The 22,757-nt window shown below is 45.0% G+C and overlaps 1 protein-coding gene across 1 annotated transcript; it reads right to left on the bottom strand.

Annotated features, from left to right (window-relative positions):
• Positions 1–4,554: 4,554 nt before the first annotated feature.
• tle3a (TLE family member 3, transcriptional corepressor a) lies at positions 4,555–22,757 on the bottom strand. Its single transcript, XM_025908673.1, is given in 23 exon segments — positions 4,555–5,094; positions 5,396–5,472; positions 5,676–5,826; positions 5,921–6,068; positions 6,164–6,411; positions 6,652–6,901; positions 6,990–7,063; positions 7,191–7,366; positions 7,477–7,566; positions 7,569–7,608; positions 8,076–8,228; positions 8,311–8,361; positions 8,559–8,681; positions 10,212–10,219; positions 10,623–10,754; positions 10,757–10,826; positions 14,274–14,348; positions 14,581–14,643; positions 18,871–18,915; positions 20,242–20,305; positions 20,541–20,641; positions 21,241–21,423; positions 22,010–22,757. Coding segments are annotated over 22 exon segments (2,271 nt in total). The 5' UTR covers positions 21,265–21,423; positions 22,010–22,757; the 3' UTR covers positions 4,555–4,986.

The raw sequence follows: 22,757 nt of genomic DNA on the forward strand, positions 1-22,757 counted from the left end.
ACACCTGTCTTCTAAGGCTTCACTGCAGAATCTGAAGTTGTGAATATCAAATGGGATATGAATTAGGGAAAAGCCACAGGGTGCTGTAAAGTTTAGAGAGAAGACTACTTGTTGCATGTTTGGCACTAAGTAGTCAATAATATTATCTTTATGAATATGCCCTGTATTTTGTGGTTAACTGTCACTGAAAGCAATTATATCTTATCCCACAGAGAACAACAAACAGAAGCTACTATACACAGTGGCATATAGATATATATATAATATATATATATTAACTACTTAGGAAATATAGGCTTACAAACCTTATATTTATTCACAGGCCCCCTCTATTCTTTCAGAGTAAGTGGTCAAAGCTGGTAACTGGCTTTCTCAAAAGAAATTAAGTATGCATTAGAAGTAAACAGTGAGAAGAAGGGGCCAAAGGGAAATCCAGCTTCCACCACTTTAGCTCAGTACCTCCATTTCCTCTGTAATTAGTCATGTTGCTTATACACCTCCAGCTGTGCTTTAATCAAAGAATGTGTGTGGAAAAATAATTAGCATGTTAGCATAATGCACATAATAAAGAAGTACTTGTAGCCGTCTTGATCTCAACATCAAAGACCGTGTTGGTTCTTTCTTGGGGCATTACTATCATACAAATCTAATTACTCGTGGTATTGAATTACTGGATTTTAGTGGATACTTGGAACCAATATAAAGGAATGTCCTCACAGATCTCCAACCTTCCCCATTACAAAAACAGCACACATGGACAAATGTTGAAGCAGAATACTAATAATGTGTGGTATTTGTCTCTGGGACATGTTAGGAGAAATGTAGTTTTTTCCGCGGTTCTCTAACTGCAGCCACGTAAACCTGCCCAGAGCAGACACTCCTTTGACCTCAGTGTCTAAAATAGCTCCCAGTCCACTACTGTGGCCGTGTCCTCTGACTAAACTCTGGGACGCCACAGGATTAAGTGCGGCATCAAGTTCTCATGTAGAAAGTCCTGTGAACATCAGTAGTCTGAACACACCAGCGACAGCAAAAGCAGCAGCAGCAGTGGCGGCAGTGGCAGCAGCAATCCAGTCTAATCCAAATGAATCCGGGTCTCCCAGGTTTGTTCATCCTGGTTGGAGGGTGATGACTGCTCTGCTCTGCTGGAGTGCTTATCTGCTGTCAGTGGTCGCTGGCTGTACAGGCCTCGTGTTATCAGGGCTCAGCCTGCTCGGGGATTGGAGGGTCTGCGGAAAGTAAACACAGAACCTGTCCTTTGCTTATCTGTCCCAGGAGAGAGTATGTGTGTATGCGCGTGCTGTATTAGTGTGCATGTGTGTCTGTGAGAGAGAGAAAGAGAGAGAGAGAGAGAGAAGCTTGTTTCCATGGCAACCTCCTCCTTTAACCCCCCCCACACCCCTCCCCTCTAGAGGAGAACCCTGGTGGTCTTTGTGTAATGCGATTCCACTAGAATGCACTGTGGATTAGAGCTGTGCTGCCTTCGGGCCCTAGGCAGGGCAACAGTGAAGACATTATTACCCAGATCAAATGCTGTAATCACTAGGCACTGGGGGCTTTCACGTCCATTGCAGATAAAACCTAGGACTGGCAATACTCAGGTGATTAGGGGATTATTATTCTGCATTTCAGCACGGTGCCAGTCCCTCGCTGTTGAAAAATAAATAAATAAATAAATCCTGATTCTCTGTGTGATGGATGGGGGAGGGTAGAAAACAGAATGCCAGCCAAAAGAACCAGCCAGAAATCTGGTGGACTGTGATCAGTGCCTGAGAGTTAAAGCTAAAAAAACAAAACAAAACACAACCAAAAGAAAAAAAAAAGACATTCACACACATTGGCATTACAGACCACCCTTGAATTTCTGTATTGTATTTGAGTCTTGGCTCTGACAATGCAAAGAGAAGAAGAAAACCGGACCATGTTCTTATCCTCAGAGCTGCTGTAAAACACTTAGGCCACTCTATTTCCTTAGACTGCACTGTTGCCCTTCTCTAAATAGAACAGAGCACCATGGGCTTTTGCATGAGAACCTGCTTGAAAGCCTTCCATTGAGAGGTAGATCAGCGGAAGACGAGACAATGACCCCTTCAATGTCCAGCAATAGGCACTCAGAGGTACAACCTTTCATCTGCAGATATTCCACTGTTTGATTAAGTGAGGAAGAAAACTGTACTTGAGCAAGAAGCTTGAGCTACAAATGCGCACAGGAAGTACACACTTCAGCAATGTGGGAAAAGAAAGACTATAGCCTTTAACAAATGAGCCCGTGAGAGCCGGGCATGGCGGCTGGCTCCATGCTGAAAGCATCCGGCCCCGCTTTTATAATCTAACAACAACATCTTTGAAGAGGCAGCCATATGAAGGGCTCACGGCTTCAAGCACAGAGTCCTAGGAGAGCGTTGCTCTGGAGTGGAGGGATTGGGCCATTCACCCGTCCAGCCCAAAAGTATTCAACTACCAAAAGACCACTCAAGGGAACTCGAGAGCAGTGTTTACGTCATATTTCTGAAGTGGCACTTCGTAAACCTCTGCCTTATTGTATCACTCTGTGATGGGCATGTGATTTCATAGCTGCCACCATGCATGAATCCAAACTCTAAAAAAAGTCACTAGCCATGACAGTGACCACAGTTGGTACAGCACGATACGACTTTGAAAGTTGCATCAAGTTCATCCCTCAAATATTAATGCAAGCTCTGTAATCTTCTGAGTTAAAACCAATGGCAAAGGTCCATAGCAACCCTCTCTAACGGCACCCAGAATGTTTTTTCTATCATGTCTTTGGTTCTCCTGAGACAGTTGTCAGCTCCTATCTGAATGCATTTACAGCAATTTGCTGATGTACTTCCATTTACTGTCAAGAGCAGCCCGTGAATAAGATTGTATGTAATGTAGATGCAAGCTAGAGCAAGGGAGATCCCTCACTAGCAACACACAGGACAAGGGGGAGTTTGAGGTTGCATTTCTAGTTATTAGAAGAGAAAAAGCAAGCCCGAGAGACGTTCAGCATGTCGGTGCATTGCCCTCAACAGCAGTAAGTGCTTTAGGTGTTTTACCACACCCACTGTTGGCTGCACTGTAAATGCAAATATTAATCAGTGACTTTAAGCTTCTTTTCTTAAACAAATGGTTTGGCATCTTTCTTGCCAGGAGTTGTTTGGTAAATTTGAACCAACAGGCGACAATCTCAGCACAGAGGAAAGGGAGAAACGGGTAGCCTTAGACAGTCTGGCAATAACAAAATCTGTTTATCAGTTCCTCTAAAGCTCACCAATTAACACATTATGCCTTGTTTGTTTAATCCAAAAACCAAAAGTGCAAAAACGACACGGGGTTTTATGCCAGGCTGCGTTCTGGAACATTTCTTGGATGGATTCAGTAACTTTCTGGAGGCTTGTCATCACTGATTTTTTTTTTCTTTTTAAACTGAGCCTAACCAAACAAATAATAGTAACATTTGGGCACATACACCTGTTGAGATTAAATTTTAAAAAAATATGAGCTTTAGATTTGTGGGTAGTTAAGCTATTTCTGCATGTTTGGTCATGACGCTAAGGCGGATTCTGTTGGCAACTTCATCTTCAGGCATACACTCGATTTAACGCTTTACAAAAAAAGAGCTAATAACCATATTACCCCAAAGTCTCCAACTAATCCTTGGAAACCTACCACAGCGAGACGACGGCACTACAGAAATCCAGTCAAGATAAATTTTATATAAAACAGTTTATTGATTTATCAACAACTGTCAGCTGTACAGTCCTTATGGATGATGCCACATGTATGCTACACAGTCTAACTTGTGTTTATGATGAGACCATTCCCGTCTATGAGAAGATTGTAGTGAATATTATGAAATACTGAAGAAAGCAAAGAATACACCCAAAATGTCGAACGTGGTAATGGCTTTGCCTGCGTCCTTTATGAGTAACCAAGTCTTGCATATCAGTCACAGGCTCGCAAACACAAGCGGCAATAATGATCTCGAATAGACTGATGGCTAAACTTTGCAGAGTGGAGCAAAGTTTTCATACAGTGGTTGAGTCAACAGAGTGAGCTCAAGTCACAGCTGCTTCTCTGTAAAACCCATCAATCCGACAGTTGATATAAATCCATTTTGATGTTATAGACAGGAGCCAGGGTTCAGTCAAAGGTCTTCATTTCAAAGCTGAAATTCTGCTGATCAGGGTCAAAAGGGTAAACATAACTGGAAACCATGATTTTTTTCCTTCCTACAGAAAAAAAAAGAAGCCTTTCCAGAATTCTCGACTGCAAAAATCCATGGGACAAATGTCTGTGATACAGCAAATAGCGAAGAAAAAAAAAAAAGCCTTTGTCAGGGAGAAAAAAAATACAAATTAGATTTCCGAAAAGGTCATTTTGGACAAGGAACATGGGGAAAAAAAAAAAAAAAAACCCGAGGAGGGGGAAAAAAACTGAAATAGAATATCCTCTTACAAAGTCCTAATCTAATTTCCATCCCCGGAGGGGACAGAAAATCACGGCGAGAACAAGAAAGAACCATCACAAGCGTAACTGGACACCAAAATATAAATCTATAAAAGGCCTTTTATTACTCCATTATGTACACTTTTCACAGGACCTCCAAGGAGAAGCTCCAGAGCGAAGCGCCGCTTCTACTTGTGTCATGGAACTTTATCTCCACATTAAAAAGGACGAATAAAAAAAGAAATATCCAACAAACAGAGAAACAGCAAGACATTATTTTCTTCTCGGTGCCTTGGGAAACTGCACTCGCTGTACAAGTGTTAGTTGTATGAGTGAGGAAGGGCAGAGCCGAAGGACACAGCATCCAGTGCCACAATAGCGCCGCCATCCATTTTCGTCTGGCACTGCCAAACTTCCTGCCCATCCACCTTGGGGCTGCAGGCAACATCCATGCTGTCTGTGTGAGGGAAGGAGGATGGAGGAAGTGTCTACTGTTCCTGAGCATGAGCATGCTCCGATCCAAAGCAGTCTCTTCTAATAGATCACTTCATACACAGTGGCCTTCTTGTCACCAGAGCCTGTCACGATGTACTTGTCGTCTGCGGAAATGTCACAGCTCAGGACAGATGAGGACTCCTTGGACTGTTTAAAGAAAAGCAAACAAAACACAAAAAAACACTTTAATCTTGGAGGCAGTTAACTTACTCAGCAACATTTAAGGTTAAGTGGTGAAGATTAGCTGACTTCATGGCAAGATTAGATTGCACTGACATCAACTTCTGGCCTGACGGGCCTCAAAAAGGCGTCTTTGTCAGGTCAATAATTCAGGTTCAGTTTTCACTGATAGGATAGTCCTGTCAGACAGCGGTCGTTTTGCCCTTCCTCTTAGAGATCTGTGTGTACGTTTGGCCTGGCTACAGACAGAGTCTATTGATCTGCATACCTGGAATATGCTGGCGCCATAAGGAGTCCTCCAAGCATTCAACAGATTGTCCTTACCGGTGCTTACGAACCATTTACCTGCAAAGACAACAAAAGTGCCATCAGGACATCTTTCACTGACAAGTGGTTGGAAAAGTACCTACAAATGAAGAGTAGCCTTGAGATGACAACAAGCATTTATGCTATTTTAAAAAAAGGCACTAATAAGGACAGGCAAAGGGCTCTTCACAGTCAAATACGGTCAGCTTTATCTGATGCTCTTTTTGTGTGTTTGTTCATACCGCAGTAGGCAAACTTGAGGGAAAGGACACAGCTTTCGTGCAGGTGGAGCTGATACTTGTCAGGCTTTGAATGGTGGAGCACTTCCACGTTGCTGCTCTCCATTCCCACAGCAAGCCACTCGCCAGTCGGACAGTAGCCCAAAGAAAAGATCTGGAGATCGAACAGGACAATAATTACAGACAGTTCTTCGGCCGAAAGGAAAACAGCCACCAGGTCTGGCCCCTTGCATATTGCAGGGTTGTACCTGTGAAGTGAAGTCGTGCTGCTGCAGCTGTCGACCCTCTCTCAAATCCCAGGAGCGAACAGTGTTATCGAGACCACCCGTCCACAGCTTAGTGCCATCATGGGATATGTCAATACAGCTAGCACCATCCGTATGACCTTGAAACTGCCTAAAATCAAAATCAGAAGGCATACAGACAGTTATTGACATCATCTTTTAAATTGACTCAAGCCCACATACTGGAAATAAAGTTTTGTTTCCGACCTAACGAGAGTCTGGTTATGCAGGTCCCAAACGGCAATGTTTCCATCACTGCAGCACGAGAAGCAGACTTTGGCATCGGGGCTGATGGCCAAGGCGTAGCACGCCGGGGCTGAGGAGGTGAGCTCAGCTTTGATCCGCGGTGTCTGAGAGGCCAGATCCCAGATGGTCAGTGTGCTGGCCTCGCCTCCGACAATCAATGTGCGACCATCAGGCAGTAGCTTACAGGAGCGGATGTAGTTATCCCTGTTCTGTTGCACAGAGGACAAAGCAAATCAATACATGTTCAAGGCAGTGGAGCTAGGGAGAGCTTTAGAAACAAACAAATCATGGGCGGAGGATAAAAAACATCCTGTCATAACAAATAAACCAAAGATTGAACCTCAAACCTAATCTGAACTATGTGAATAAGTGTTTGGCTTGTTAATTTTTTCTAGTGTTAACGAAATAACATGTGTGTAAACATTAAGAAAAACTGATGAGGTCCTCACCAAACAGTCCAGCTGGGACACGGGGCTCTTGCTGCCTGGTTGGCTCATGTCCCAGATTTTGACACAGCCTTTGCCACCAGTGTAAACATGACGTGTGGGGTTGCTAATGGTGACAGCACAGACCACCTCGCCGTGGCTCAGTGTGTTGATCTGACGGGCGTGGCGTGGAATACCGGGGCCAATGAGGGCGTCGGGTGGAAAGGGCACAGGCTGCATTTGACCATCTGCGCTGACATGGAAGGAGTATGCTCTGAAGGAAAAGACACATGCCTGTCAGTATTTGATATCAACTGTGTTATAAAAAAATGGATCTCCAACATATCTGGGGAGACACTTACGGTTTGCCGCCAGAAATGGATGTGAGGCTGGCTGGGAGGCCCGGGGCTCTCATGTGGGTGTGAGGATCAAACCCCTAAAAGATGATATGGGAATGTTTGACTAACATACTCAACTGTTATCACAGTAAAATCCCTCATTGCATCCTGCACATGACTTTTAGATGATCCAAAACTACAGAAAAGGAAAGGGAAAGCCGTTACCATGGGAGTGCGTCCATAGGCTGCTGCTGCTGCAGCGCTCATCTGAGGGGAGATGTGCAGACCAGCATACACCCCAGGGCTAGTCAGGCCTCCGTTCATTTCATGATGGCCCATCATAGCAAAGGGGGTAGGATAGGACCCTGCAATGGATAGAGGTGTGCGCAAAGCTGGGGCTGCTGTAGACAAAAACAGGAGATGGAGATCGGTTTGTGGCCTAACAGTTTTGCGAAAGAATGGCAAAAAAAGATGATCTCAGTCTCTGTAAAGTGAAGAGAATGGTACCAACCGAGAGCTTCCATGCCTGGTGGCTTGCCCAGGATGGGTCTGAGCCCAGGAGTGGAGCTGGTGCCAGGGGTGGGGGCATCGTTTCGGGGGTGGGGGTGTTGGATTTGAGACCAGGCGTGGAGGATTTGTCATTCTGTCAAGGGAACGAGAGAGCAAGCACAATCACAATCCCGGAAACCAGGCACTGTGCAGACTGACAATTTGAAAGCAAACTGAACTTAATCCAATCTAATTCTGACAACCCTCATAGTCCTGCAGAGCCATAAACTGCTATTTATTCTAAAACCTATTATGGTCACAATGGAGATGGGGACGTTTTTATCCCCTTACTGCTTTGGCTTTAATCTTTTAGTGAGGCAGAGGGAAAAATCCTGGAATAGTTAAATACATTGAGCTATTAACAGAGAAGACCTGACTGATCCTGATGCGGGACAATATTATCCCTGACGTTTAGTCATGCACTTAAAGCACAGACAGCCATTGCTAATCCACTGCAGAAAACGTCCTAGATCTATTTGCACATGTCCCTTTGGTCTCTCGGCAATTGTCATTTAAAACCCTTTCTGTCCCAGTTTGTCCACAACTCTTTTGATGTCTTACATGACTGAGCTCCTTGGCCTTGGAGGAAGGGGTGCTTCCAGATGACGCCACTGACGCGGGGCTGTTGGGTGTGTCTTTCTTTGGGGGGCGGGGCTTGTCAATACCATTTTCAGGTGGTGAGTGGGCTGGGCTTGCCCGTGGAGTGGCAGGATCCTGGAGAAACACACCAGTAATATTTACGTAACAGCAAGGTCACGTCAATGTGCTACGAACAATTACTTGCTGTGCAGCTCACCTCATTGGACACATCGACCACCAAGTCGTCGCTTTTCTCTCCGTCACTGTCCTGTAACAATAATTAGTAATCATTTAACTTAACACATACAGATGGGGAAAAATTAAGGCACAGACTCCAGGATGTTGTTCTCTGGTCTAAACTTCATTACTTTTTTAAATTAAATTGCAAACCTAAAGCAATTTTTTTAAGTCACCATTCATAAGTATATTTCCCCAACATGCTGAACTACTCCTTCAGGGACTTACATATCTACTCATGCTGTCCTTCTCCTCCACTTTGCGTTTCTTAGAATCCAAGCTGTAGTCTGAGGAGCTGCGATGCTTCTCACTGGCTGTGCGTAAGCTTTCTGATGGGGATATTGAGTTATTCTGCAAAAGGGGAAAAACCAAACACGCTTTATTACCATTTTGTCTTCCTTCTGTAAGAGAGCGCAGCAAGTCATTCATCCATTACAAATTCACAGAAAACACACTGTGCCAATCCAAACACTAAAAATGCCTTATTCACACAATGATGGATACAGCGGACTCTTAAAATGCAGCTGTAGGCCAGCTCCAAACAGTACCCTGACACCAGCCAAGCCCAATCTCGCACACAAGCCTGTCCCTGGCCACACAACAGAATGGGCTGTTATCTGAACTGAATGGAGGAGGGCTTGTTTTCCGAGCCGGGCTCCCTCCTCCTCATAACTGGACAACAAACAGCCTCACAGGGACATGAGCAGTGTGTTGTAGCTGAACAGAGGGCCTTTTCTCCGGAGTCAGTCAGGCTGAGCGTGAGAGAGAGAGAGAGAGATGGGAGGAGAGAAAAACGAAAGTAAAGCGAGAGAGAGGGGGGAGAGAACCTATATGTTGTGGGTGCTGGGCATTGATTGCCGTAGCGCGCTTGGGCACCATGTCAGCCGAGGCTTTGAGCTCAGATAAAGAAAGAGAATCTATATCCTGCCAGTGGGCACGGCAGCGTGGGACTGACTGGTGCTTCTTCATGGAGCCTGCCCACACAAGCTGGGACAGCTCACTCTAAACGCCAAAAGAATGGGAGGCTTCAGGCAGGTGTCCAGCAGCTTTCACAGGAGTTTGCCACTTGCCTGTAAACTGCCAAGTTCTCCCGATTCTCTCTGTCCCTCATCTGAGGACCAAAGCGAAAACATGGACTAAGTCAGCGGCGACTCAGAGAAGTGAACAATGGCTGATGGACTAGCAGTCTGGGCAAAGAGCCACTGTCTGCATAATGGCTGACCTTTAAAGAGATGCTTAGCGTGACTCATTAACCAAAGTCACCATTCTACTATCAGATGACCAGGGACGAGAGCACAGAAACAAAACAGGCCTGCTAATCGCCCCAGGACTTCCATTTCTTCAGACATGACTGCACCCATTCAGCTGGCCCGGCCTACAGAAACACAATCTCACAGGCCCATCACAAGCCATCATAGATCGCAGCATTTCAAATATAACGCTTTAGCAGGCCCAGCCAGACGAGGTGGAGAAGAAGAAAAAAAAGAAAAGAAAAACAAAACAACACTCCATTTGTGTTCATAAATATTCATCACATGCCAAGAAGGAGAAAGAGAGAGAGCTGGTAAACAAGGGAGACAGTAGAAGGGATCAAATAAATCCTTTAAGAAGGGGAAGTCCAAGCCTTTCTTTAATTGTGATGAAATTACAAGGCTTCTAATCTCTCCAGCATGATACCAGTCATTTCCCCTTCTGGATTAAACACACACGACTTATATTCCAGACCTCATTTTCCATTAATCATTTTATTGAACTCAGATTACACTGCATGAAATCAGTGTACGCATGCAGTGATGGAGGAGCTCTACTTGACACTTGCAGCGCAGATGAAAATGTGATGAATTACAAAAAAGCAAAACAAGTGCGGCTCGGGAAACTTACCGTGCTCTCTGTGTCGCAGACATCACGGTGGCGGCCGAGGCAAAGATGAAACCAAGCGGAGCAAAGAGAAAAACAAGTCAGTTAGCACATCATAACAGATGCTTCTAGCCGAATGTGTGACAATCAACTGCAGGGCACAAGGCCCCTCTTATCGGCGTGTATTGGAGCTGCTGAATAGCTTATGCAGTCATGGGCTGGGAATGTACCAGCTCATTACCCAGACAGAATGTGAACAGACAGGATGTGCTCCTCACCTAAGGGCCCTATGATTGTGAGAGTGAGAAGCATTCAGCACTAAATTGGTTTGTGTCAGTTTAACATCCTTTCAGAACTGCTAAAATTAATATGCTTTTCGATTCTCGTAAATAATAACTAGCTAACAAAGCTATGGGGCCGAGCTCTTCTTCTCACCTCGGTGTTCGAGATCATGGTGGTTCTTTTCATCCTTTACTGGGAGATGGGCTTGGCTCCCCAGAGCTCCTAGCGCCAGCAGCCCTGATCCGGACCCCGTCACAGGGGGGATGCCAGGGGGCTGCAGCCCGAGGGGTGAGGCGGCAGCTGGACTGGAGGCCCATGGGCAGCATGGGAGAGGTGCTGTGCCTGGAGCTGCTGCTGCTGTAAGGTGACAGGGAGATAGACAGACAGACAACAAATGGGTTGGAGGGAAAGGGCAAGGAGAAACCACCAGCTAAGCACGAGGCTAAACCCCAGATGATATTAGCACATTCACACGTCTATTACTGTCAGGAACACACAGCAATCCCCCTCAGTGCTATTTCAATACCAGGCCAGGGTGGCATAAGCCCTAGATCTGTGCTGAGGCGAGTAAAACGTGTAACTGACTGACCGCTCTCAGCATGTGTAACACACGAGACAGAGGCGCTCAAGTTATCGAAATAACCCACTAATCGCAGTGTATTATTGAAAACAACTGAAATATTTTTCATTCTACTTTATCCAAAAAGAAAAAAGTCTGCTTCACCCACATCTTAAAAGAGAAAATCATTATGCTTAAAGGTAAACTGGCACATATTTTACTGCAGCAACAACAACTCCTGTGCCTCTGTGATTTAAGCGATCAGAATACAAAGCTCTGTGGAAATCTGTCTGTGGGCTAAACAATACCCGCTTTTCAAACACGTCCAGTGTCTGTTTACTGATCTCATATTCACATTTCTGGATTGACGGAACATGAATCATTTGCACACCCCCAACTTTAAGAGACTGCGGGAACACAGAGTACTAGAAGCTGGCACGCCTTCCCTCTCACTCTGAGTCTTTGAGTGTGTTTCTGAGTGTGTGTCTGGAAGGCTGCTGTGGGAGCCAGGACCAGGGGTCCCATGCTGGCACTCAGTCAACCCTCCAATACTCAGCATCAATATTTGAAAGGCACAGGGAAATAGATGGGAGTTAAAAGGCACTCAGCATGGAAGTAAGCAGTTTAAAGCAAGGTTAAATAATACTTAGCTGAGACACCAATAAAAACATCAGCAATTTATTACCCGTATACGAGCCAGCTGAATAATTCAGATGCTGTTACAGCACACTCCTCTCTCTTTTTACAAGACGGATTTCAATCAGTGTCCATTTATGGCCATTTCAGGAATATTAGAATCTTTGTAATGACTATGGAGGTAGTGCGACGCATAGAAGACGGTGGTGGGCAGGCCTAACACATAATTAAAAATACATTAACTCAGCAGGAACTCCTTCTAAATTCTGTAGCAGGAATACAAAATACACTTAGTGTTTAAATATGTCCTTAGAAATATAATCCACATTGCTCTTTTGTTTTTCTGTTGTAGAAGTAGAGAGGACTAGCATGACTAATAGCTAACTTTTTAACTTGCAACCTTGTGCTTTGTTACACGGGGCAGATGTCAATCCAATTACAAAACGTACCCAAGACAGACACAGGGAGCTCTCTCTCTCTCTCTCCCCGTGTCTGTCCGGGAGCCTAAGAGAGCGAGTGCGTTATAATATTGTGTCCATGAGGGAAATTAAGGAGCCAGTTCATTGGCAGGGGAGAGCCATCCTTGCTCATTGTGTTTAATGAGGCACTGATGGGTAATAAGCATGGCTGATCAGCAACAGCCCTCATTACAGGGGCCATAAATGAAGACAATAATAAATAAAGAAAGGAGTCTGGCCTATTTTCTCTAATTTAATATTCTAAGATAAAGACCTACTCTTTGCTCCTTTTTCCTCTAACTGAGTGTAGCTAAAGAAAAAAAAAGTTACACACAAAACTGAGCAAATATATTATAGTAGTCTCTGGTGTGCTAACAAACTAACTTTAGAAAGGCATTGCCCTTGGGCTGGAAAAGTGCAATGCAACTTGCACAACACCAAATCCATTAACAAGAGTGTAGTGCAGACATATTTGTAGATGCCGTTTAAAATGAGACCTAGACAGGGTTAACAGAGCAGTCATGGCTTGAGCTGCTACAGATGCTTCTGTTCTTACTATATAACACAGTTAATGGTCATTCAAACAAAAGAAAAACTTGTAGTAATCTGTTAACACTTTAAAACAATGAGTATTATTTTACGCAGGGAGAAATGTGGGCTCGTTTAAAATGCCTCATTTATGACGCGGATATTGTGGGTATTTTCTAATCCACCAGAAAACGCTGCTTGTCAGGTTCATTTCAACACATGCAGCTGCCCCAGTTTCATTCTATTAATGGCCCTCAGCTCCATCAATAAGACATGCAGCTGGCTCCTGGATGCTGCCTGTCTACCTGGCACGCTCTTTCACCTTGCTTTACAAAATACATGAGGATTTTGGCATGCCTACAGAGCTTCTCCTTAATGAATAACTAATGGCAAGGTATTCGTAAAACATACAGTGGCTACATTTCCTCCTCCTCTGACGTGAGTGACCTGAGTGACCCGGGTGGGAGCCTTACTGTTTCATAAAAACTGTGCTGGTTCATAAAATGTTTTCTTAATGCTTTGAAAGCCCAACAAGGCACAGTCAGATGATGAAAAATACAAATTCAAATGTACAACATCCTAGTACTGTGGTGCTCTACATGTGAAAATCATATAGACCACCAAAAAACCCCCACTAGTGAAATCTCTTATTCTTAGGAACTTCTACTACTATTACTGCAGCAGCTGCTCTTCCAAAAAGTCTAATAAAGCATCTGTTTCAGTCCAACAGAGGAGTAACAAACAGTTTTCCATCACCTCAAGACACCCACTCAGGGAAATTCTAGGGAGCAATTATCCAGGAACAAAAGGTCACCAAGGGGGTTATTAATTGAATTCCAATATGTGCTTCCAGTCATCAAGTGAGCCTTTAGGCTAGTGTTCTGTGCATGCCGGAGAGTCTACAGTAGTCACAAGATCAGAGAGACTTTGAGCTTTCTATCGCAGGTGAAACCAATCGCTTTCATTGTAGCAGGCCCGGGTCAGCACAGCTGATCAATGAGGAGCAGATGGCGTTTGGAAGCCGCGATGAACGCAGCGGATTACCGCTCGCTGCCGTGGCGTGAAAAGAACTGTGCAGCGGAGCCGTGATGGCTGACGACTGTCTGTGCTGTCTCAGTTAGCTTGCAGTGCTGGCTGTGTTTAGTTCACCCTCAGCCTTTTAATTCCCACAGCAATCCAGGTCAACTGTGAGAGATGAGGCTCCTCATTAAAACCTTAGCCAATTAAAGCAATACGAGCTGCGAAGGGGGATCTCGAGAGCTCTCAGGCTCGCATTTATCAACACACAACAAGGCATTGAAGATGCCACCGAGGCCAAAGCTAAAACAACGCATGAGTCTTTTTTTGGTTCGTTTTTGGGGTGTAGTTGCCAATGTTATAGCGAATTTAATGGTGAAAAATAAGTCATGAAATGGAAAAAAAAATAGTGATGACACATTTGATTTAAAGAGAGGCAAATGTGCACTAAAAGTTTAGCAAGTGGTGTATTACAATGTGTTCACTCAACAGTTCAGACTACTCGGTACATGAATTTGATGTGAAGGTTTGCCCCTACCCAAGGTCAAATAAAGGATAAAAAGGGGGTATACACACGGTGAGAGGCAGATTGGGAAGTCCACGTACCCCGATGATGGCATTCAGCTCAGTCATAGTCACCTGCTTAGCCCTCTCTACTGCCTGAGCAACCTGCTGTTGGTGCTGTGGACAGACATTTGCAAAAGATTATTTATCACACATCCACGCTTGCTCATCTATGAATTTCACAGTTTTTTCAAAAGCAACACTAGAATTATAAAGGTGAGATAAAATGCTCTTAACCACAATTATTCCCAAATGCAAGGAGTATTATCTTAAGGGTACAGGCAACAATAAGTGGCGTTGCTTTAGTAGTAAACTGTGACACCATTTGGAAACCGGGCTCAAAACTCACCTCTTGTGACAGGAAAGGCATAATTTGAGCTAAAATTGCGTTGAGCCGTTTGGCAATCTCCGTCTGGAAAACAAAGAAAGGGGAGCAAAATGAGACGGTAAAGTATGAAAGAGACAGTGACTTCATATAACCCCGCCTTTAATGTTTACACCGATTAAGTCAATTACTGCGGCAATCAGAACTGCTTGACTCAACATCCTCTAAACAGCGTGATATTGACATTTGAAATATTTAAAACATTAGGAGAGCCCAGGGGGATGGAGCACAGCTGTGCTAAGAGTGCACTCCATGCTAAACGGATATGAGCAGGCAGAGTGCTGCTGTGTTGAGAGGATCCTCTCTCACTCTGCCCTTCTTCCCCTCATCTGCGAATGCGCTGTCCTGCAGTTAACCTCAGAGTTAAACCACACAACCACACCCCAGGAAGGAAGGCCTACTAACTACAGCGCATTGTTTACTTACATGTAACGGTGTGGGGAATTTACATTAACAATTACGACTGCAGAGCATGCAAAGACACCATAATAACATTGTAGGGGAGACACCTTAAATCTATGAATCCATTAAGCAAGCAGCCTGTGTCGTAAGTGGCGTTTGCTAAAGCTACAGCTTTTCAGGAATAAAGCTCAAGCCGTTTCTCACTGCAATCAAGCGCCCAGCCCACCACCCTCATAGCCTCCCAACATCCACGACGCCCTGCCTCCATTCTTCTGCTTGTCTACCAACTGCCATGGCAACGGCTGCAGCCCTATCTTGCTGGGATCATTATGCAAATGGCACCTCTGCTTGACCGTAACAGGCTTTAAAATCATATTACGTGCTTGGAGGCAGGTCATTAAATTGAATTTTCAGCCTGTCGATCACATGAATGTACCAAATGAATGGTGGATAAAAAGAGCAGTGGGAGGAGGTGTGCGGGGGAAGATCGGGGGGGGGGGGGGGGGGGGGGCTATGATCCACGCCCCCCACCCCCTCCAGTCTCCTGTAAAAACACTGCACAGACGGCCTGCTCTGCCTCTCTTTCTCCTTCCAGGGAAAGGAGATGAGACTTTCAGGTTCAAGCTCTGCACTGGGAGCAGAAAAATAACAGTGCCAAAGCTACATCATCTTTGGAATTTATGAGCTGCAGTTCAACCCAGGGCCACTGCAGAACACAAACACATCACAGGGATTTTCTCTGATTTTTCATTTGGAGCAGCAGCACACACAATGTACTTTGCAGACCGCTAGCTTATTTATTACACATGGCAGAAATGCCAGGCAGTTTTGGCAGCCAGACATATTACCTCTAAGCAGAGCCAGAGAGATTGGAGAGTAATGTCCAACAGAACGAGACCTGCTGACCCAAGCTGCAACATGGATAGCCACTTAGCCAGTCAAGCCAGCAGGACAAACAACAACAAGCTGAAGATGCAATATCAGATGAAGCCGCGGATCAGATGCAATAATGCCAAACAAATATATGGCAGCATGTGTCACAGGAAGTACAATAGTCCAAAAGATAACACTGACTATAACTTGATTATTGCCCGCAGACAAAAAAAAAGAAGAAGGGGGAAAAAAAAAAAAAAGAAAGAGACTGGACCGCGGTCCCCTTTGGCACACAATAAATGTGACCTACAGGTAATAAAGATAAATCTTTTACGAGTGCTGGTATTAATGCAACGTAGTAAGTGTTCTAGAAAGAGCTGAAGGAGCCCCACAGAAATGGTCGAAAAGCGACAGGACCCGTATAATCCATGTTTGTTCAGATAAGCCATGTAAATAGCAGTCGAACATTTGACAGGATTTGCAGAAAGGCCTTGAGCGCACGGCCCATTCCTCTGTAGCTTAGTGTCATGGTGACAGCTGGCTGGGAGAGGTCAGGAGGTGGCTGATCCACTCTGCCCTAAACAACTGGCAGTCTCTACACTCTCACAACACAACATGCAAATACACGGAAAAGGCAACAACTCAACTCGCCACTGCTGTCAAAATAGATACGGTGCAGAGCTGGGAGGATTTCTTTTTTTTCCCCCCTGCCGGCAGATAAAAATTGGGCTGTTGTCACTTTAAGCAGATGACAGCTTGGCCCTTGAGAGGCCGGCTTTGCACTGCCGCTACACAATTACAGGTACTCGGACCTGTGTAGCACCACTTTAAGAGCACTCTCGGGCTGGCTTGTCAATGGTGTGCAGAGAGGTATTCGCCTGTTGCTATCAGCAATGGGAAAATGGACTCGAGACACTGATGAGTATTAAATGTAGAGGGAAAACAAGTGGTGGCTCTGGTCACATGATCCATCTATAAACAATACTTGACTAGTCACATTTAGAGGCTCAGCAATTTTGACAGCGTCGCCTCATGTCAGGTTTTCAGAGTGAGAAGAAAAACATCAGAGTTTGTTTAAGCCAAAAAATGATGCTTCCACTAAACCAGTCTTTGATAAAGAAGTGTAGCGAGTCCAGAATTAGTTTCTAATTGGCATTTAAAGTTATTGGTATTGATTTGAAAAATGCTGAAAACCTGCATAAATGAATACGTGAGTCATTACTGTGATTAGTCTTGTCAGCTGCAGCAGTCGAGCTGTGGTTTTTTCTAAACAAAGCATGACACAATCTAAAAAACAATAAACTTATTCCAACAAAAACAGCATAAGAACATAACCGTCGTTGTTACGCCACATCTTAAAGTACAGTCAAGTAACTTTTCTGCTTATGTAAGTGAAACTGACACCCAACAGTTCACACCCTGAAATTATTACACTGCAGTCCAGTCCCACATGACAGATTGGGGATATGGAAGTACTGATGGCTTGGAGAGCCACAGTTCCTCCAACCACTTTTCACTGCACGCCTCTTTTGTATGAAGACTGCAGACAGCCTGTTGGCTGACCAAGTTTGCTTTGGCGCTCGCCGTGGCAGATACTTTGCTACTTAGCAAATGATTCCTGCAGACATGGCTGCGTTACGGCCGTAGGTAACGACCTAATCTGATTGAATCTTAGCATCACACAAGCCCCAAACCCCATGCAGCTCTTGGAAAACAAGCACCATATGAAGATAATTACCAGCTGACATCATGCAGCAGAAATTAGCAGTTTGCATCGACATACTGACATGGCTGATAGAGAGGGATCAGATAACACCACCACGTCAGTCTTAGCTTTGCCCGTGTACGCATTCTGAAATGTGAATTATGTCCCTGCACAGTAATGAAAAAGGCACAGTTAGAGGAATGAATTTCCTCACCATGGAATAAATCTCCTGGCAGGAAAATAATATGCCTGTGTGCATCCAATAATCCATCCCAACCCTGCCTGTTAACCGCTCCCCATCTTCTCCTCCTCCCCTGCCTGAGCTGTAAGCTGGGGGAGCTGCATGGACGGGGCCCACACTGTTTGCTCACAAACACGCCGTTCAGCAGGTTAGGGCCCCACTGATGAATTATTCAAGCGCTTCCATCAGCTCTGTTGAGGTTCCTGATAAAAGTCAGGCGCTAAAATGGATCAGTCGATTAACCTGTTTACACAGAGCTGGGCTGTTGCCCCGCCTCCAGCTCTATTCTCCAACTTGTCTCCTGATCCCATCCCCCCCACCTCTCTCCTCTGGTTGGCGATAAGTGCCTGACAGAAGCTATCAGAAGGGCCTGAGCCCTGACAGACATGTGGAAGTCTGACACACAGCACAGACACTGATGGATCGCCCTAACACGCCAACCCACCATGCCGCCAACGCTGTCATTATAACCAAGCCAGGCAGTTGCAGGGGGGCGCGGGAAGCGGGGGGGACATGGGCATCAGCGCTTTAAGAACAGCATACAATGAAATGTCACTCATTCACACAATCTTTATCACTTCAGTGCGGTTTATCTGCGGAGACATACAAGATAGGATCTTCTGATAAAGATAAGACCACAATGAAGTGACTAAAGGACTTTTGCTCTGCTGGTGTAATTACTTCATCCTGAAAAAAGAAATACTGACCTATCAGAGGGCCTCTCTTTTTAATCATTAAGTCAAAAGGCTAAGCCTGCCAAAGTCTACCTTTAATCTTATCAGAAAGCTGAGTCAAATCCCGGATGCACACCATATGCAAATTTCCAATAACGGCTCACAGCACTTGTACAAGCTGTGGCACAAGTTTGGGGTTGTGTTGTTGTTTGTGTGCAGTGGATCTGCCTGTTTTCAGACCATTACTGATGCTCAGTTCAGCTCACAGCCTGTAAGTGGCTCCGCCTGGATCTGACATCCCCTGACACCGTGGAAAACCAATGAGCTGAAAAATATGAGCAGCACTGTGAGATACGTACCTGCTTGTGCATCTCTATATTCAGCCCGTAGGACATCTCGTAATACTGAAACGAAAGCAGGGATATAATTGTGGTTAGTGACGTCAGCGCAGTTACAAGATCTGATGATATTTATTACGTGTAACAACAGGCGAGTGTTTTTGAGCTCTACACTCATGAGACCGGCGTAACCTCAATGTAATTATCGCTGCGCTGATTACATCAGGGTTTGAACACTATAAAGCCTATATAAAAAGTGTTTTTACAGGAAAAGGAGATACGTTATAAGATCAGATAACAAAAGGATTTCTTTGAGCAGCTCAGAGTGAATAGCCAATAAATCAATGCTTCGCTGTTTGCAGTGTGGGCAGAAAAGAGAGGGTTAGAGTTATTGATCAGCTTAAGCCCTCAGATCCCTGTGATGTTTGTTTACTTAGAGTAACGCGATTGCTCAACACTCTTATTTCCAGCCAGGTCAGTCTGTCTGGCTGAAATGTAATCCGCCGAGCCCACAAGTGGCAGCCGGAGCAGAAATGGCTTTCCAGTCAGCGTCTATTTGATGAGGCCAATGCATTATTCAGTCCATTAGCTTCTTCGAAAATTACTCTCAAACAAGAGAGCCATTCTGTCTGAGATCAGAGCCCCACAGCCATGGCGTAACCTGACACCGAGCGCTGGCTGTGGGATACTTCCCAACATGTTTACCTAACCTCCTGCTTGTCAGGCCGACATGCTGTTTTCCTGTGAGCAAAAAAAAAAAAAAAAAAAAAAAAAGTTTAATTTAAGGCTGCATGCATTGGTTTAAATAATTCCCGGTGTGTTTACCTGGGATAGCCTTCTTAGTGTGTCATGTCTGAGCTAATTTTTGCGTCAGGGGCACACCTATGTTTTTCTAAAAGGCTGCTTTAAAAAAAAAAAGCAAGCTAATGATTAAGGTTTACAAAGAAGCTGAGTATAAAGGAGACTGCAGTGTGCTCCACGTCCTCCATTTTGTTTACTGTGGTGTATTTTCCCACACGCTGCTCTGGGCCTCCGCCCTCAGCTCACACCTAATTTATGGCCATGCATATGTCTGAGTGTGGAGTCTCCTAGGAGAATAATCAGATCAGCACACACAGAGGGCAACACTGCAGCCGACCCTTGGAGATCAGGGGCATGCTATAATGGAGCCGCAGCCCACTGCCGGCCGCCTGTCAGGAAGCGCTCCTCTGTAACAACCTGCTACATCAACCCCCACGGGGGGGCTTTCACAGGCCTGTACCTGCCACTCAGCCCGCCCTAACAACCACATAGGTGATCACAATAGCCCCGTCTCACTCCACCCCAACTAGATCTTCAACAAGCCGTGCAATCTGGAAACCATAATTGCTTTCAATTGTAACACAATCTTACCATGACATAGTGGCGCTGCATCTCTGTCTTCTCATTGGCCAGTTTGTCATACTCCACCTTAAGACTTAAAATAGGAGACCAGGTGTCATTTTCAAGCGTCTGTGCCACTTCAATCACTCAGTCACACTTAACCACTTAACAGAGATGTGCACAGGATAAAAACAGGGCTGCTTTAAAAAAAAAACAAAAAAAACATTATATATATGTTCCTACAGGAGTCAACAGTCAAATATTAGCCTTAACCTCAAAACCCAATAGAGTAAATGTTGACACTGTCATTCTTTGAGTATAATCATTACCTGTGATACTGGGCTTGCAGGAATTGAAATTCATCTTTAATCCTGTCACAAGACTCTGCTACGGTGAATTTGAAGCCAGGCTGGCCAGGCTGATGTGGAGCCTGAAAAAAAAGAAAAAAAAAGAAAAGAGGTTGTAAAAAAAAAAAAAAAAGAGAGAGAGAGAGAGAGAGAGAGAGAGAGAGAAAAAGTTTTATTCTGCATTGTGCTCTGACCTGCTAAGGAGAGCTGAACAGTTCACACATTTAGACTCAGGGTTTTAGGCTAACATCTCCTCTGCGGGAAGACATTACCACAAGGTGGGTCTGATTCACACCTCCAGAGGGTAATAACACATTAGCTTTCACAACAAATATGAAATATAATTTCAAAAAAGAAATTCAAATTACCACCACCACTACCACCACCTGTCTTCACGTTCAGACACAGTCATATGCAAGTGTCTGGCTGAGTAAATATCTCCAGGCATACAAACAATCTGCATCCATTTAGTACTGACTGCATATTCCGATGAAGCATAAATGCACTGTAATGAAAACCATACAGAAATCTGATGACCTGCATTAAGAGCGGAAAACGCTTTGCAGGGCATGTTTCAGGAGAACGTGGGGGAGGACGCGGCACAGGCAGGAACCATACACCAGCACCAGTGTTTTGTAATAAATATGCAATCTTCTCTAAGTATAGGTGAAGCGAGTCTTACCGGATGTCGGCCTTGTGGATACATCTTGAAATGTATCCTTTGTTTATCCCTCCAGTGTACAGGTCCTTTGGCAAAACGGGTGAAATTTGCTCACAGCCACACCAGTCTCAGCAGACAGGGCCGAGGGGGTGAGGGAGGGGGAGGCAGGGATGAGGAGAGGGGGGGAGGGAGGTCGTGAAAATCCTGTGTTGAGAAATGACGCGGTTTAATCTATAACCGTAAAAATAAAATAGAAATAAAAACCACAGACATACAGTTCACACTGTTTACCAATAAGTAAGTAGTCACCACAGCACACTACTCCCAGTTACCGCAGCAGTTCGAGCCGAGTCAGAAAAGCAGCACACAGTCGAGCGCTTCTGTCTTCTTGATGACCTTATTCGGTCAGTGGTCAGACTCGATATCCTAACAAATCTCAACGTGCAGTTTAACCTGATGCCAACACATAGACGGGGCTGGAGAAGCCACTTATCCGCCGTGCAATTTTAATGCTCAGATCAGTTTCGTTCTTTAATAAAAAAAAATAATAAGAGAAAAAAGAAAGAAAGAAAGAAAGGAAACTGACTGCTGTTTGTGAAATGACCACCACCATCCCCTCCCCCGGTCTGTAGGACGTCTACAGGCAGGCCACAAGCGACAGCCGCTGGCTTCCACCTACTGTGTGACTCCCGCTCGGAGTCGTGGAAGCGGGGTTGAGCGTACGCCCAAAAATTAGAAGAAAAAAAAAAAAAAACTAAGAAAGAAATCAACAGCTCTTGTAAATACGTACCCGTGCGTGTGTCCGAAGCGTCCGTCCGACTTCTGCTCCCGAAGAAAATACTGAGCAGGCTATAATTCATGCGTTTAATCCCTCCTAATGTAAGCCTGGTGGACGCAGTTTTCGTCAAGCATCCTCTCTCCTTCGCTCTCTCCAGAACGCACCCAGCCAGGCTGGGAGAAAATTTTTTAGTGCGGTCGGGCTCGATTAAACTATACTTTATTCTTCAACCGCGAACCTCCGAGGAATGTGCGCCTTCTGCGGCTGGTTAATCCCACAAAGAAGAAGAAGAAGAAGAAGAAAAAAAAAAAAATAAATATGCTTCCAAAATCTGTCTTCCGACTCGAAGAGGTTGGAGATTCTTTAAAAGCGTAACATGGTACTCTCCACAATCTCGCGTTTCCCCCAGTTGTCCAGCTTACCCCGGTTGCCACACACAGGCAGCAGGGCTGAACTGCCGTGAAAGCGCCTATCTGTCCAATCGCATTACTCGGAAGGAATACGGCCACATCTGCCTATCGGAGAGCGACGGCCCCCACGTGGGGTGCAACGGTACATGACATCATCTCGCGGATCCACAAGGCATCATCCGTCCGTCCCACCGTGTACAACAGCAACAACAGCAGGCATTGATGTGCCGACGATGATATCCAAATTTGACAGAGACAGCACAAATTCCACATCCGCGCTTCATTAGGGTGTTTTCCTTTTTTTCCCCTCAGTGTGTGTGCGCGCCTCCGAAATAAGATGATGAATTTTT

Source organism: Oreochromis niloticus, linkage group LG7, assembly GCF_001858045.2.
Source record: "Oreochromis niloticus isolate F11D_XX linkage group LG7, O_niloticus_UMD_NMBU, whole genome shotgun sequence".
Taxonomy (NCBI): domain Eukaryota; kingdom Metazoa; phylum Chordata; class Actinopteri; order Cichliformes; family Cichlidae; genus Oreochromis; species Oreochromis niloticus.